We start from the raw sequence: 18,812 nt of genomic DNA on the forward strand, positions 1-18,812 counted from the left end.
CACTTGCGATTTCGGGTAACCCCAAAGGCAATAATCGCACGGACTGATGTCTGGGGACCTGGGAGGCCAAGCATGTCGGAAGTGGCGGCTGAGCACACGATCATCACCAAACGACACGCTCAAGAGATCTTTCACGCATCTAGCAATTTGGGGTGGAGCGCCATCCGGCATAAACATCGTACGTTCCAGCAGGTGTTTGTCAGCCAGGCTGGGGATGATGCGATTCTGTAAGGTATCGGCGCACCTCTCACCCATCATGGTAGCAGTTACTGACGTTTTGCTGTCCAGCGCCATCTGTCGGACATTTTGTGAACTTCGTTTTTTTTTTTGTTCTAATAAAACCCCACGTCATTCCGAGCATGTGTGTCAATTTTTACCTCTCTATCTACATTATTCTGTGGTTTATTAAGTTTTCAAATGTTGATCACCCGGTATACAGTATTATACAGAGCTGGGGCGAGGATGCCTCCCTGAGGTAGGCCGTTCCTCTGATTTCTCCACCTGCCCTTCAATGTCCACGTGGGAGTGGATAAGAAGATTACACAAGCCTACTCGAGTGGCTTACTCGAGAGCTCCGGCTCGCACACTTGACGGAAAAAGATTCGAGGTGACGAGAGCGATAAGCTGACAGGCGCCACCTGCTCGCGATCACGCGAGGTGACGGCACGCGGCCGCTGCGACCTCCTGCAGGTGTATAAGAGGGGAGGGGAGCCGCGCCCTGGCTGTCTGTACGCCTTGTGAGCCGCTCGCGACTCAACTCACCACCTGACGGAACTCCGCCGCGACTGCAAGGTGAGTAGACGTGCCCTTAGCGCTAGAATTTCATCCGGAACAAGTCCCGCCCCTTCACCCCCCTCCACGCCTATCCATAGTGTAAGGCCCTCCCCTAAACAGCCGCCAGTTCCACAGAGTGGAAGCTACAACAAAGTTGTTATCGCTACAGTCCAACACATGTTAGACTGTGATGAAATTCAGTAATGATAAGAAATTTAAGTTTTTCTGGATAGTAACATAATGTGCATTGTGAAAGAAATAAAAATATTTATAGAGAATTGAAAACGTTGCCAGCAATAGAAAAGAAAAAATAACGTGATGTTCTACAAGGGCAATAAGGACAAATTTTCATTAACTAATTCACTTATTTATAATACGTTTATTTGAGGGAAACAGCAGAGAAAACATACGATGCGAAAACAATGGTCTTGAATCTGTCATGTCGGTAGTAAAGTCACAGATGCAGTCGAATAACTCTGTTGTCTAAAATCAACGTTATGTTGTTTATGTTGGCCCTCATAGTAGCTTACGAAAATTAAAGAATATAAAAATGCCATAAAGTAGAAATGCCTAATGAAAGCAGTAAGATATTTGCTTATATGACATATTTCGTTAGCATTTGCATTGGTAATGGGAGAATTTAACTTGTAAATTCTTCCAATGCCACACCTGCGCATTATAAGCGAGGTTATAAAGAATTGTGGCTGTTTCCATGTGATTAGTGTCCTATATGCTATTGGAAACGTCTCAGAAAAATAATCTGTCGTTACTCATTGTCTTGTCTGTCTTTAACCAAAAGATTTATTAATTTCGTAAATGTCATTCAAACCATTTTTCTTAAAATAATAATGATGATGTATACCTTTGTCACAGAGCAGTTATGGAGGAAATAAATGCTGCAGTGTTTCATGGCTGTAAAACGTCCTTCATGCTGTGCTAGTTCTTCTTCCACCCCTAAAACTTTTCAGCAAAACTATTTAGTCAATAACACGTAAAACAGCTTGGATTGATCTAGCAAGATCAAAGTAACTTTGATGCCCTCTGGAAGTATAGTGGTGCTTGTTTCACATATACTGTGTGAGTTCTGAAAGTCAAGTGTCAAGTATACTGTGGTTCCTCTTTCTCCAAGCAAATTATTCTTTGGGGGTAGATTTTTCCTGTTTTAGCTTCGGGTGCTTTTTCTCACATGGAAGTATGTTTCTTCATAGGCTACTCATCTGAATACTGAGTTCTCATATCTAAGGAATTCAGTGCTAAATTGTTTTCTCCTATGTTTGCCGTGGAAGTACCTGGCACAGCTGAGGCCAATTGTGCACGTTTTTTGTAACGTGTCTTTTCACTACCTGGCAAAATTTAAGACCTAGCAAGATACTAATTTAACATTCACTGCAAGTGCAGCCGAACGCGGTAAACCAAGTGCGTCAACTGAAACGATGCCCAGGCGCCGAACAAAGACTGGGAAAACCGGGGGTGAGTGGGCGGGACTTGTTCCGGGTGAAATCCTGGCGCTAACGATTCCTGGTGAGTAGGGGCCCTCAAGGTCTGCTTCCTCTGCTTAGTCTCGCAGTTTCTTCTGGTAATGGGCGGGCGCTGCTTTACACTGTTCCCTGGTAATTCCTTTCCAAGGGGAAGGCCTCAGACACGACGAACCGATTCCCAGCCATTTACTTTGCCTGTTGCGTTGCAAAGTGGGCAGTGGTCATTGTATAAGGCCTGGCAACTATGTCTCCATCGCCATACAGGAACATGAAGTGCTGAGTGCTATTGACAAGGGATTTCAGATCGATTCCGTATTTCTGGATTTCCGGAAGGCTTTTTACACTGTACCACACAAGCAGCTCGTAGTGAAATTACGTGCTTATGGAATATCGTCTCAGTTATGTGACTGGATCTATGATTTCCTGTCAGAGAGGTCACAGTTCGTTGTAATTGACGGAAAGTCATTGGATAAACCAGAACTGATTTCTGGCGTTCCCCAAGGTAGTGTTGTAGGCCCTTTGCTGTTCCTTATCTATATAAACGATTTGAGACACAATCTGAGGAGCCGTCTTCCGTTGTTTGCAGATGACGCTGTCGGTTATCGATTAATAAAATCATCAGAAGATCAAAACAAACTGCAAAACGATTTAGAAGAAATATCGGAATGGTGCGAAAAGTGGCAGTTGACCTTAAATAAAGAAAAGTGTGAGGTCATCCACATAAGTGCTAAAAAAGAACGCATTAACTTCTGTTACACGATAAATCAGTCTAATCTAAAAGCTGTCAATTCAACTAAATACCTAGGAATTTCAATTACGAACAATTTAAATTGGAAGGAACAGACAGATAATGTTGTGGGGAAGGCTAACCAAAGACTGCGTTTCATTGGCAAGACACTTAGAAAATGTAACAGACCTACTAAGGAGACTGCCTACACTACGCTTGTCCGTCCTCTTTTAGAATACTGCTGCGCGGTGTGGGATCCTTACCAGATAGGACTGACGGAGTACATCGAAAAAGTTCAAAGAAAGGCAGCAAGCTTTGTATTATCGCGAAATATGGGAGAGAGTGTCACAGAAATCATACAGGATTTTGGACGTACATCATTAAAAGAAAGTCGTTCTACGTTGCGACGGAATCTTCTCACGAAATTCCAATCACCAACTTTCTCCTCGGAATGCGAAAATATTTTGTTGACACCGACTTACATAAAGAGGAACGATCAACAAGATAAAATAAGGAAAATCAGAGCTCGTACGGAAAGATATAGGTGTTCATTCTTTCCGAGCGCTATACGAGTTTGGAATAATAGAGAATTGTGAAGAGGGGCCGGCCGGTGTGGCCGTGCGGTTCTAAGCGCGTCAGTTTGGAACCGCCCAACCGCTACGGTCGCAGGTTCGAATCCTGCCTCGGGCATGGATGTGTGTGATGTCCTTAGGTTGGTTAGGTTTAAGTAGTTCTAAGTTCTAGGGGACTGATGACCTCCGTAGCTAAGTCCCATAGTGCTCAGAGCCATTTGAACCATTTTTTTGTGAAGAGGGTTCGATGAACCCTCTGCCAGGCACTTAAATGTGATTTGCAGAGTGTCCATGTAGATGTAGATGTAGAAGGGGTAAATGGCCATAGGGCAATATCCATTTATATTGACAAAAATAAATCCGCCTTGTCTCTGAAAGAAAGAAAAATAAACACAAAGCTACACTTCTGTAACACGCACATGCGGCGTCGATACTCCATGGTCGCTGCTGCCGCTTTTTCATGGCATGTTTTCTTGTAATGTTGGGTAGCTTCTTATCTGTTCATCTCCTTGCGCGTATGTATCAAAATCTCCTGCGGCCGTCCGTTGTGGCCAAGCGGTTCTAGGCGCTTTAGTTTGGAACCGCCCGACCGCTACAGTCACAGATTCGAATCCTGCCTCGGGCATGGATGTGTGTGATCTCCTTTCAAGTTAGTTAGGTTTAAGTAGTTCTACGTTCTAGGGGACTGATGACCACAGATGTTAAGTTCCACAGTACTCAGAGCCATTTGAGCCATTTGTAAAAGTTTCTTTCCTCGATTTCTGGAAAAGTATGCATTTGTGGTCCCTACACCTCATGGCGAAAAATGCTCTACTTACAATTGTTTTCCGATCCCGCCAATTTTGGGTCGGTTGCTCGTCGTAACCTTTAGGGGTGGTTTTCTCAAAAACGTGAGGGCGTTGAGCCAAAATACACTACTGGCCATTAAAATTGCTACACCACGAAGATAACGTGCTACAGACGCGAAATTTAACCGACAGGAAGAAGATCCTGCGATATGCAAATGATAAGCTTTTCAGAGCATTCACACAAGGTTGGCGACACCTACAACGTGCTGACATGAGGAAAGTTTCCAACCGATTTCTCATACACAAACAGCAGTTGACCGGCGTTGCCTGGTGAAACGTTGTTGTGATGCCTCGTGTAAGGAGGAGAAATGCGTACCATCACGTTTCCAACTTTGATAAAGGTCGGATTGTAGCCTATCGCGATTGCTGTTTATCGTATCGCGACATTGCTGCTCGCATTGGTCGAGATCCAATGACTGTTAGCAGAATATGGAATCGGTGGGTTCAGGAGGGTAATACGGAACGCCGTGCTGGATCCCAATGGCCTCGTATCACTAGCAGTTGAGATGACAGGCATCTTATCCACACGACTGTAACGGATCGTGCAACCAAGACTCAATGCCTGAGTCAACAGATGGGGACGTTTGCAAGACAACAACCATCTGCACGAATAGTTCGAAGACATTTGCAGCAGCACGGACTATCAGCTCGGAGACCGCGGTTGCGGTTACCCTTGACGCTGCATCACAGACAGGAGCGCCTACGATGGTGTACTCGACGACTAACCTGGGTGCACGAATGACAAAACGTCATATTTTCGGGAGAATCCAGGTTCTGTTGACAGCATCACGATGGTCGCATCCGTGTTTGGCGACATCGCGGTCAACGCATATTGGAAGCATGTATTCGTCATCGCCATACTGGCGTATCACCCGGCGTGATGGCATGGGGTGCCATTGGTTGCACGTCTCGGTCACCTCTTGTTTGCATTGACGGCACTTTGAACAGTGGACGTTACATTTCAGATGTGTTACGACCCGTAGCCTACCCTTCATTCGATCCCTGCGAAACCCTACATTTCACCAGGATAATGGACGATCGCACATTGCAGGTCCTGTACGGGCCTTTCTGGATACAGAAAATGTCCGACTGCTGCAAATGGTTCAAATGGCTCTGGGCGCTATGGGACTTAACTGCTGTGGTCATCAGTCCTCTAGAACTTAGAACCACTTAAACCTAACTAACTTGAAAGGAGATCACACACATCCATGCCCGAGGCAAGATTCGAACCTGCGACCGTAGCGGTCACGCGGTTCCTGACTGTAGCGCCTAGAACCGCTCAGCCACTTCGGCCGACTCGACTGCTGCCCTGGCCAGCACATTCTGCAGGTCTCTCACCAACTGAAAACGTCTGGTCAATGGTGGCCGAGCAACTGGCTTGTCACAATTCTCCAGTCACTACTCTTGACGAACTGTGGTATCGTGTTGAAGCTGCATGGGCAGCTGTACCTGTACACGCCATCCAAGCTCTGTTTGACTCAATGCCCAGGCGTATCAAGGCCGTTATTACGGCCAGAGGTGGTTGTTCTGGGTACTGATCTCTTAGGATCTATGCACCCAAATTGCGTGAAAATGTAATCAATGTCAGTTCTAGCATAATATATTTGTCCAATGCACACCCATTTATCATCTGCATTTCTTCTTGGTTTGGCAATTTTAATGGCCAGTAGGGTATCTTAGAGTCCTTGCTTTTGGACTGTACACAAGCGACCTGCCAAATTTAAGCCGAATCGGTTGGCCCTGCCTGAGGCCTTCGCCTTGTCAGTCAAGTCTATAGGTGGCAGGACCGTAAAGAGAGAGGGAACACAGCACAGCACCGCTGTAAGCGTCGCCCAGGGTACGGTGGCCCATCCACAGTGTCCAGGGTTTGTCCAAAACACCGGGGGAGTTCATTCATTTGTTCAGTCGGCGATGACGGAATCGACGTGCGTGCCCTGCAATCTTTCTCGACGATTTTACCGAAACTATTCAGTAAAAAAAATTAATTTTTGCTTCACTTGTATCTTTGTACGTCAGGTTCATTACGATGTGCCCATCGTTTCGTTGACGATTATAGTTATTGTGATATTTGCGTACAAGTAAGACACTGCTCGGATTTCGATAGTCTGCAACGATAAACAGGGGTCGCTATGACTTTGCGTTTGGTGCATATTACATAATATGTTGCTGAAATTTAGCTAACATATTGAATTTTTCTTTAGACTTGTGTGGAATTCTGTATCTGTCACCCATGTCGAGAAAATTGGTTTACGACCGCACTGCGCCATTGATAAAGCCAAAGTGAAAAATCCACAACATCGTTTATCATAAACGGTTTGAGATATCGGAATGAGATTGGCGTGTGATAACACAGAAACAGTATTTTGCTGTATGGCTATTATGCAATACTTCTTTATCTACCTTGTTTTTCGTGGCCGAGCAGTTCTAGGCGGTTCAGTCTGGAACTGTGCGACTGCTTTTGCAGGTTCGAATTCTGCCTCGGGCATGGCTGCGTGTGATGTCCTTAGGTTAAGTTAGGATTAAGTAGTTCTTGGGGTTGTGTTGGCAGAAGAGCCAACACCGTGTTACTAGAGGAGGCCGAAAGGCACGCGTTTTAGCTCACGTAGGCTGGCGTGAGGAGGGAAGGGCTATACTGACGTGAGGTCTGGAACATGACAAGGAATTAGAATTCAGAAAGCGGACGTAATTAGTTTGATACTTAACTTTAATCCATTAATGAGGAACGTCGCTCTCGACGGTATATGATTCACAATATTATCTGTTCAGAAGACATATAGTAAGTGAATATGGCGCCTTGGTAGGTTGTAGCAAAGGACGTAGCTGAAGGCTATGCTAAACTGTCGTCTCGGCAAATGAGAGCGTATGCAGACAGTGAACCATCGCTAGAAAAGTCGGTTGTACAACTGGGGCGAGTGCTAGGGAGTCTCTCTAGACTAGACCTGCCGTGTGGCGGCGCTCGGTCTGCAATCACTGATAGTGGCGACACGCGGGTCCTACGTATACTAACGGACCGCGGCCGATTTAAAGGCTGCCACCTAGCAAGTGTGGTGTCTGGCGGTGACACCACACTAGGTTCTTGGGGACAGATGACCAGTGCTCGGGGTCATTTTAGCCTTGTTATTCCACTAACTACAGACTGTTCCGATGAAAGGACGTAACTGGTGAAACGAGAAATTCTACAGGTTTTGGAACAACGTACGTGAAGTCATTAGACGTTTATTTTATACCGAGGATGTGCGTTTTCATAAGATGCTGACCTCGCTTTTCCTTAGTTCATCACCTAATAACCCTCGCAGCGTCCGCTGCCATCTACTCTGGAGACACTGTACAGGGCCCACTTCGGAATGGTGAGATGGCAGCGCCGCTGCATCGAGATAGCAGTCAGAGCACGCTAGGGCGGTGATGTCGCCGCTGGGTTAGCGGTTATCGTCCGCGTTTTACTGTCCCTGTTACTCGTACATGTCGATAAGATGGATATCGCACTAGATCAGTCGGGAACCGCTCTATCGAATGGCCACGTAAAATCCCGCTTCGAAAATTATTTTGCTCGTAACAGGAAACAAACCGACGCTCTCCGCTGACGCTGGGTGACGCATGAAAGACGTGATGACGTGACGAGCAGAACTTCTTTGGTATAGCTGCAGCTACACAATACAAAAAAAAAAAAAAAAAAAAGAAACTGCAAATGTCTGCAGAAACGTCAGAGCAAAATGCACCTAACGACTCTCTCTCTCTCTCTCTCTCACACACACACACACGTATATATATATATATATACAGACTCTGCAAATCACATTCAAGATCCTGGCAGAGGGTTCATAGAACCACCTTCACACGTCTCTATTATTCCAATCTCATATAGTGCGTGCAAAGAGCGAACACATATATCTTCCTGTACGAGCTCTGACTTCCCTTATTTTATCGTGGTGATCGTTTCTCCCCCTGTAGGACGGTGTCAACAAAGTATTTCCACATTCGGAGGAGAAACTTGGTAACTGGAATTTCGTGAGAAGATTCCTCCGTAACGAAAAACGCCTTTCTTTTAATGATGTCTATCCCAAATCCTGTATCATTTCTATGACACTCTCTCCCCTATTTTGCAATAATACAAAACGTGCTGACCTTCTTTGAACTTTTTCGATGTACTTCGTGAGTCCTATCTGGTAAGGATCCCACACAACGCAGCAGTATTCTAAAAGAGGACGGACAAGCATAGTACAGGCAGTCTCCTTAGTAGATCTGTTACGTTTCCTAAGTGTGCTGCCAATAAAACACAGTCTTTGGTTAGCCTTCTCCACAACATTTTCTATGGGTTCCTTCCAATTTAAATTCTTTTTAATTGTAACTCCTAGGTATTTAGTTGAATTTACGACCTTTAGATTTGACTAATTTATCATGTAAATAAAGTCTGACTGTTTCTTTTAGCACTCATGCGGATGACCTCACTGTTTTCGTTATTTAGGGTCATTTGCCAATTTTCACACCACACCACATCTTTCATAAATCATTTTGCATTTTGTTTTGATCTTCCGATGATTTTACTAGTCGATAAACGACAGCGTCATCTGCAAACAACTCAAGACGGCAGCTCAGATTGTCTCCCAAATCGTTTATATAGATAAGGAACAGCAAAGGGTCTATGAAGCTACCTTGGGGAACCCTATAAATCACTTCTGTTGTAATCGATGACTTTCCATCAATTACTACGAACTGTGACCTTTCTGACACACACACACACACACACACACACACACAGATATATATATATATATATATATATATATATATATATATAATTTATATAATTTATATAATAATTTATTTAATAATAATTTATATAATTTATATATATATGAGGTGTTACATTTTAAACATAATGTTGAGAAAAAACTCAAATTTTATAGTTCATTATCTCAATTTTTACCATAGTTTTTAATAGATTCGGAAAACTCTAGAGTTTAGCATTAAGGATTAAACAATAGTATATACTGATCTACAAATTTAATTTGATAGTATACAGGGTGTTACAAAAAGGTACGGCCAAACTTTCAGGAAACATTCCTCACACACAAACAAAGAAAATATGTTATGTGGACATGTGTCCGGAAACGCTTACTTTCCATGTTAGAACTCATTTTATTACTTCTCTTCAAATCATATTAATCATGGAATGGAAACACACAGCAACAGAATGTACCAGCGTGACTTCAAACACTTTGTTACAGGAAATGTTCAAAATATCCTCCGTTAGCGAGGATCCATGCATCCACCCTCCGTCGCATGGAATCCCTGATGCGCTGATGCAGCCCTGGAGACTGGCGTATTGTATCACAGCCGTCCACAATACGAGCACGAAGAGTCTCTACATTTGGTACCGGGGTTGCGTAGACAAGAGCTTTCAAATGCCACCATAAATGAAAGTCAAGAGGCTTGAGGTCAGGAGAGCGTGGAGGCCATGGAATTGGTCCGCCTCTGCCAATCCATCGGTCACCGAATCTGTTGTTGAGAAGCGTACGAACACTTCGACTGAAATGTGCAGGAGCTCCATCGTGCATGAACCACATGTTGTGTCGTACTTGTAAAGGCACACGTTCTAGCAGCACAGGTAGAGTATCCCGTATGAAATCATGATAACGTGCTCCATTGAGCGTAGGTGGAAGAACATGGGGCCCAATCAAGACGTCACCAACCATGTCTGCCCAAACGTTCACAGAAAATCTGTGTTGATGACGTGATTGCACAATTGCAACATTACCTTCCTTCAATTGGGCCAACTGGCGGTGAATCGAGGAAGTACAGTACATACTGACGAAACTAAAATGAGCTCTAACATGGAAATTAAGCGTTTCTGGACACATGTCCACATAACATATTTTCTTTATTTGTGTGTGAGGAATGTTTGCTGAAAGTTTGGCCGTACCTTTTTGTAACACCCTGTATAACTCAGCTGAAGGACAAGCAGGTTCTCTATGACGCTCAGACATATCCCTGAAGCATTGTCAGGTGTTGTCCTGTTGTAATATTTCAGACACGTTGTGCATGAGCTGCAGCCTGAGATGCCTGCTACCCTAAGGTAACGTTTCCCTGGAACGCATCTCAGCCTTAAGCAGTAGATGACTGATCTTCTGTGTAAACCAACTGCTCAATGGTTACATGCAAGACTAATCGTCAAAAGCAGAATAAATCAGATTCCGTTCATAAAATATCTTTGTCTCCTTAAATAACTGAAGAAATCAACAGAATAACTCGTTGAATAAAATCGTGCTATAGTTACTTACGACCTCGTTAGTACTGTAGTACATCTTCATTTCGAATTATTTCCTGGTCAAGTAACATTGCAGTGTGCTACGAAATCAGAAAAAGTGAGGTCTCCGGCCCTTCTGAGGCTTCCTATGCAAACGAAATATGCTGAAACCGAAAGGAAATTCTTTAAAACGGTATTATTACAGATTTGTGTCTATTCTGCTGTCGCATTAATTTGACATGGCAAGGATATTGTTGCGTTGAAACTGACCCAGATATCCCTATCGAAGGTGAACTGTGAACAACCACTTTCCTGCATTATTGAATTATGATCATGAAACCCGGTTGATATAATTCGCCTGTCTGAACATCACGACACACTGGTATAGACGTGTGATGTGTTACAGGACTCAGGTTAGCATCTCAATTTTGTAGGACATAAATGGAGAAAAGAAGGAATTGCCACACTCACCAGTAATTGTCGTATCAAAATGTTTGCTTAGAAAAGCTTGCGGAAGCATATGTGGCCGATGTTGAATTTCATAATAAATCCTTCACAATACACCGGCGGAATAAAAATCCCACTACCAAGAAGGAGTTTTGCGGGATAAACTAAAGTTGGTAGGCGTGTTTCTACATCTAAAAGATGATGTCTATTGAAATTTGGCGCCAGTCGCATGGGAGTGGCTCTAGTGGCGCCAGTACGAGAATGGAAATCTAGTTGGCTTTAAATATGCGCTGTAACGATCGTGTGAGTTAGTTATCTTTGAGATTGGAGGTGGTGAGTTGATTTTAATCAGGAATGCACGTGAGGCAATACTGACCTTACGACTTATCTTAGAAGGAATATTAAGGAAAGGAAAACCTACATTTCTGGCATTTGTGGACTTAGAGAAAGCTTTTGACAATGTTGACTTGAATACTCTCTTTCAAATTCTAAAGGTGGCAGGGGTAAAATACAGGGAGCGAAAGGTTATTTACAATTTGTACAGAAACCAGATGGCGGATATAAGAGTCAAGGGGCATGAAAGGGAAGCAGTGGTTGGGAAGGGAGTGAGACAGGGTTTTAGCCTCTCCCCGATGTTATTCAATCTCTATATTGAGCAAGCAGTAAAGGAAACAAAAGAAAAATTCGGAGTAGGTATTAAAGTCCATGGAGAAGAAAGAAAAAACGTTGAGGTTCGCCGATGACATTGTAATTCTGTCAGAGATAGCAAAGGACTTGGAAGAGCAGTTGAACGGAATGGACAGTGTCTTGAAAGGAGGATATAAGATGAACATCAAGAAAAGCAAAACGAGGATAATGGAATGTAGTCGAATTAAGTCGGGTGATGCTGAGGGAATTAGATTAGGAAATTAGACACTTAAAGAAGTAAAGAAGTTTTGCTATTTGGGGAGCAAAATAACTGATGATGGTCGAAGTAGAGAGGATATAAAATGTAGATTGGCAATGGCAAGGAAAGCGTTCCTGAAGAAGAGAAATTTGTTAACATCAAGTATAGATTTAAGTGTCAGGAAGTCGTTTCTGAAAGTATTTGTATGGAGTGTAGCCATGTATCGAAGTGAAACATGGATAAATAGTTTGGACAAGAAGAGAATAGAAGTTTTCGAAATGTGGTGCTACAGAAGAATGCTGAAGATTCGATGGGTAGTTCACATAACTAATGAGGAGGTATTGAATAGAATTGGGGAGAAGAGGAGTTTGTGGCACAACTTGACAAGAAGAAGGGACCGGTTGGTAGGACATGTTTTGAGGCATCAAGGGATCACAAATTTAGCATTGGAGGGCAGCGTGGAGGGTAAAAATCGTAGAGGGAGACGAAGAGATGAATACACTAAGCAGATTCAGAAGGATGTAGGTTGCAGTAAGTACTGGGAGATGAAGAAGCTTGCACAGGATAGAGTAGCGTGGAGAGCTGCATCAAAGCAGTCTCAGGACTGAAGACAACAACAACAACACATGCCTTTAAGACGACAAAGATGCCATTATCAACAGCACACTGAGTTTGAATGATGTCGTGTAGTGGTGCTACGAGAAGCTGGATGTTCCTTTCGTGATACTGCAAAAAAACTTGGCAGGAATGTAGTGACTGTACGTGAGTGTTGGCAGCAGTGGTCACGGGAAGCTATGGTCACAAGAAGACCGGACTCCAGACTGCCACGTGACACTACCCAGAGGGAAGGCAGGCGCGTCCGGTGTATGGATGTGGCGCATCGTACTCCATCTGCAGCAGCAACCTGTGCAGTAGTTGGAACCACAGTGACACAACTGTTACAAATCGGTTACTTCAATGACAATCTCCGAGGCAGATTCCCTAAAGCGGTATTCCACTGACCCCAAACCACCAGCGTTCGTAGCTTCAAACATATCAAACGAGAGCGCACTGGAAGGCAGGGTGGAGGTCAGAGGCGTTTTCTGATGAAAGATGGTTCTGCCTCGGTCCCGTTGATGGCTATGTGTGGTCAGAAGGAGGTCAGGTGAGCGACCCAACGACCCTGTGCCTGCAGCCTAGATACACTGTACTGGAGGGCGATTTGGTATGACAGTAGGAGCACCTTCGCGGTCACCCCATGACCTCTCACCGCAAATTTGTACGCCAGATTCGATCTGTTCAGCTGTCATTAATGAACAGCATTTCAGGGTATGTTTTCCAACAGGATAACGCTCGCCCATGTATCCCTGTTGTAGCCCTACATGCTCTACAGATGGTCGACATGTTGCATTGGCCTACTCGATCACAATATCTGTCTCCAATCGATCTCGTCCTGTGGAACTTAAGCATCATCCACCACCAGCATTAGCCATCCTTGTATTAACCAACCAAGTGCAACAGGCATGGAACTCTATCCCAAACTCACATCCGGCACCTGTACGACACAATGCATGTCCGTTTGCACACTTACATTCAACATTCTGGCAGTTACACTGGTTGTTATGAAATAGGATATCACATTTGTATTGACTTCTATCACACTTACATGAACCAATAATTATGTAACGTTAACCACGTTACCTAGCCAAACGTACCCCAAAAATTTCATTACTCTACATTACTTGTTTCTTGGTGCAGGAATTTTTTTCTGTCATTGTAGTAAATGTAGTAATTGTAGTAATGTAGTAATTGTAGTAAATATATACCAAGCACCTCCAAGTAACTTTAGTCTGGTTATAGAGGGTGTACCATAATTAATGGTGTAACCGCATATAGTTGAAAGTACATGATATTAGATGCAAGCAATCCAGCAGACAAAGGCTCTAAAATGCATACCAGAAGAGCTATGTGCATTCCTTCTTCGACACTGTGAAACAGAGCTCTTCTTCTGCAAGCTCTTTGTTTTCCATATTTTGGGTGGATATAGTATGGACCAAAACAGGCTGTAAAATGAGTATAGGTATTAAGCTATGTGCACTTGTTCAGTAGAAGAGATGTCGACATAAAAATTTTCTGGGTATGGTACCGCATCATAGTCTATAAAACTACTGCGTTTATACAATATGACGTGGTACATTTTTTTTTCCAGAAAACTTTTATGTCGACTGACTCTGGCCATATTAGAAGAGATGTGTTTCACTATAGCGAAGATGAACAGGTGTTTATAGTTCTTATAGTACACACTTTAGAACCTATGTTTACTCAACATTTTTATCTTGTTTTGGTCCTTACTACCATCTCCAAAATATGGAAAGCAAAGAGCTTCAACATAAGAGACTTGTTTCACAGTATCGAAGATGTTCTTCTGATAGACGTTTTAGAGCCCACGTTTACCAGACTTGTTTGCATCTAGTGTTGTGTACTCTCAACTGTGGGCATTTACATAATTTGTTATGATACAAGCCACAAATCACCTTGAAGGTCTACTGCCCTATTTAACGACAAAAAGAAATAGTGACAATTGATGATTTTGGCATACATGTTCTCAAAAATTTCTCCAGTAAAAATTCATTACAGTCAGTAACATTAGCATTAAGTTTAATTCCTACTGCAAATTTCCCAACTAGCGTAGCTAATTGCTTGAAAACAGCCACTGATAATATCTTTGTACAAATAGCTAATGAAGAAAATTATGTTACAAACCGTTAATATCTTTGTACAAAGAGCTAATGAAAATTATGTTACAACTGTTAGTCAATGACCTCATTCACCAGATCATGCAATTTCTTTTGTTAAATGTTAGTAATAAGAAGGATATAAAACTTACTAAATCAGAGCTCAAGAGTGTAGCCAGCAAGCCACAAATTGATCATTTTGGCAAACTGCTCACAGATATGAACGGTAGTTGTGTATACTGGCTCACAGTATTAATGGAAAATACAAACAATGATTAATAATATACTTACCATTTTTGAGAGCTGCTTTTGCCAAAACTAACCCAGATTAGACCAGAGTCTACAAATACACTGTGGATTACTCAAGGAATAAAGGTATCTTGGAAGACAAATAGGAAACTGTATCTGTCACTCAGACACAAGTCTGGTTTTGATACTGTAGCTTATAGCAAAATGCACTGCAAAATATTAAAAGTGGTGCTGTGGGTGTCAAAGCAAATGCATAACGAGAACCAGAGAATCACATCAGGAAAAATGAACAGAATATGGAATTTAGCAACAGGAGAGACAGGTAGAGAATTTGAGATGAAGAGGGACAGATAGTATTAAAAGTAAATGATACACTGGTAACAGATGTGTGCAATGTTGCAAAATTTGTATCAAGCGTTTCATAACTGTTACTGAAAAGTTGGTGATGCTGCCATGAAACATCTCGGACCATTCATTACAAATAACTTCGCCAACATATAATTCCTGTAGAAGTGATGTCAACCAATAAAAATTCAAAATCAAAAAGGTCAGGTGGTTTTCATAAAATAGCAGCAAAGTTAATTAAAGAGCGCGCTTCTGAGTTTGGTAACATATTAAGTTATCTGTGTAGCCAGTCATTTATCAGTGTAACATTGCCTGAATTGTTGAAAGATGGTGAAGTTAAACCATTGTTTAATAAAGGAGATAAAGAAATACTGTTATGTTTATGTCCATTTTCACTTTTCCCATTGATCAACATTTTAGAAAAGGTAGTATACAATCAGCTTCTTAACCATCTGACAAACAAATAATATATTGTCATGTCACAGTTAGGATTTCTATAAATGGTTTCGATATTAGGAAGGCTGTTTATACACACAGAAAGGATTTACGTATTTCATTATACAATAAATTACAAGCTACTAACATATTTTGCAATCTCTTAAAAGCATTTGACTGTGTAAATTAAATGTATTATTATTTTTATTTTATTTGATAATGTGCTTACATACCACACAGCACATAAATAAATCCTTTTGAGTAAATTAGGATATTATGATGTAAGCGTAAATGCTGCAAATTGTTCACAATATTCTTTATGTCTGAAAGGACACAAAGGGTTTCAATACAGATGGGACATGTATTAACGTTTCAGGCTTCATTCATCTGTGTACCAATTATAAGTGAAATCCCACAAGGTTCCATCTTAGGGCTCATAATTTTCCTTGTGTACATCAGTGACCTTTCGTCAATGACATTATGAGATGCCAAATTAGTTTTGTATTCAAGTGTTATAAACATTGTAATAAATAGCACAAAAACTATTCAGTTCAGAGTTTATAAAGGTTCTCCACCAGCATATGCCTAAAATATGACATGGAGCAGATAGAAGAAGTTGACAGTGTTAAATTCTTTGGATTTCAGCAAGAGAATAAGTTCAGCTAGGTGGAGCATATCACAAAATTGCTGATGTGCCTAAACAAATCTCTGTATGCATTGCAAATGTTGTAAGACATAATGGATATAAAAATGATAAATCTAGCATACTATGCACACTTTCATTCCGTAATGTCATATGGGATTATTCTTCAGCATAATTCATCCAGTCAGCCTAACTTTCTGTGAGTTCAAAAACGTGTAATGAGAATTATTTGAGACATGAATTCAAAAAATTCTTCAGGAGACCTGTTTACAGAATTAGGTATACTAACTACTGCTTATCCATACATTTATTTTGCAGTGAAATTTCTCATTAAAAATATATCTCTTTTTCAATGGACAGTTCAGTTCATGGAATCAGTACTGGAAATAAGAATAAACTTCACAAAATTTTAATGTTAAAACTTGAGTCCAGAAAGGTGCCCATTATTCAGGAACACACATTTTCAATAAATTGCTAGCAGTCATGAAACGTTTAACTACAAATGGAGTTCAGTTTATGAAGAGCGTGAAGAATTTATTGACGGGCAATTCCTTCCACTTCAGTAATGAATTTTGCTAGCAGAAACGACTGTTCTGTAGATATACTGATAATATCAAACAATGTATCATGTACAATTCAGTCCAGTAATGTAGTCGTTGTTGATAAGTGTTGTAAATATTTTTCTCTGTCTAAACTTTTTCACTTGGAATCCATGGAAGATAATTTAGCATATCTGTTTCTCTTTCTAAATGTTTATAGTGGTTTCTTGTTTCCCGACATATTCTACATCCGGGGGGATCTACTCACTACAGATACATATTCTACGTCCGGGGGGATCTACTCACTACAGATATATTAGAACGACAACATATCGACTCTAATCTAGACAAAAGGCTGCTAAGTGATGCTATGTTTCAGAATCATCCACAATGGAAACAGTTAAGAAGGTTGAGGAGACGATGCCCACAGACCTGGGAGCCCTTCTGGACGCTGGGGACGGCGCCATCGTGATGCTGGTGGCAGGCGACACACGGCTGGCGGCGCACCGGGCAGTCCTGGTGGACAGGAGCCCAGTGTTCGCTGCCATGTTCCAGCACGACACGCTGGAGGCCAGCAGCGGAGAGGTGGCCATCGCGGACGTGGAGGGCCCGGTGCTGCGCCAGCTGGTCTCATACCTGTACACCCTGCGGGCCCCCCAGCTGCCCAGCATAGCCCCCCAGCTGCTGGCCACAGCAGATAAGTGCGCATTGTCGGGGCTTAAGGCAGAGTGCGAGAAACAGGTGGCCGCAGAGTTGGCCCTGGAAACCGCAGCGGCCACAGCGGTTCTCGCTGTGAGGCACTCTTGTAGCAGCCTCAGGCAGGCTGCACTCACCTTCATCAAGAAACACACCCATCAGGTGATGGCCACCCAGGGATGGGCTGATGCGATGCTTCGTCAGCCTAAAGATTTGATTGAAGTGAGCCGGCTGCTCTCTGATCCACCAGCAGAAACCAGGTAAGCTGAAGCAAACCACTCATCTTTGTTCCTTGTGTATGTGTGTATTTCCAAGCCTACAATGCTTGTCACTGAGTTTCCTTAGATGTGTCCCTGCTGTAAAATACACCATTACAGACATTCGTTTCCTGGTAGCTCATGGTTCTTTAACTGCCTCCTCATAACAGGTTCATCGAACCTCTAAATGTAACTGTCTTTATTAGCAGATAAACAGGGTGTACATAAAGTCCGGGAACACTTTCAATTATTATTTATTGCACAAGAACTAAACATTGTACAGATGTCCTACGTATTGTATTTTGAAGAGAAACTCTGAAAGTTTTTTTTTACAAACTTTTTATATGCGAACCATGAGTGAGCCAGCAGACGTCAATACGGTGATCTAATTCTTGCCATAGCCGTCCCAGCATGGCATCGTCGACTGTGGCAGTCGCTTCCCGTATTCTCTCCTGGAGCTCTGCTACATCACGTGGCAGAGGCGATACAAACACTAGATCTTTAATGTGTCCCCACAGAAAAAAGTCACACGGAGTGAGATCTGGTGATCGGGGAGGCCATTTCATGAAACAGCTGTCTGTCCCCTGCGAACAAAACTCAAAAGGCTTGTCTTCGTTGTCGTCATTGAGCTTCTGCACCTGCTCCAGTTTGAATGGTTTCATAGACAGCTGCTGTCGCAGGACTTTCCACACTGGCATTGGAGACATTTCGAGTTCACAGGATGCACGACGCACCGATATCTTTGTACTCCTTACTAATGGCCGGCCGCTGTGGCGGAGAGGTTCTAGGCGCTACAGTCTGGAACCGCGCGACCGCTACGGTCGCAGGCTCGACTCCTGCCTCGGGCATGGATGTGTGTGATGTCCTTAGGTTGGTTAGGTTTAAGTAGTTCTAAGTTCTAGGGGACTGATGACCTCAGAAGTTAAGTGCCATAGTGCTCACAGCTATTTTTGAACCT

The 18,812-nt window shown here is 42.7% G+C and overlaps 1 protein-coding gene across 1 annotated transcript in view; it reads left to right on the forward strand.

Annotated features, from left to right (window-relative positions):
- Positions 1 to 730: 730 nt before the first annotated feature.
- LOC126108244 (ankyrin repeat, PH and SEC7 domain containing protein secG-like) overlaps positions 731 to 18,812 on the forward strand; it is a 28,210-nt gene continuing 10,128 nt past the window's right edge. The window contains exons 1-2 of the mRNA XM_049913473.1: positions 731 to 792; positions 17,281 to 17,857. Coding sequence (XP_049769430.1) covers positions 17,292 to 17,857 — 566 coding nt within the window. The 5' untranslated portion in view covers positions 731 to 792; positions 17,281 to 17,291. The remainder of the gene's footprint in view (positions 793 to 17,280; positions 17,858 to 18,812) is intronic.

This window comes from Schistocerca cancellata, chromosome 11 (genome assembly GCF_023864275.1).
Source record: "Schistocerca cancellata isolate TAMUIC-IGC-003103 chromosome 11, iqSchCanc2.1, whole genome shotgun sequence".
NCBI classification, from domain to species: Eukaryota; Metazoa; Arthropoda; class Insecta; order Orthoptera; family Acrididae; genus Schistocerca; species Schistocerca cancellata.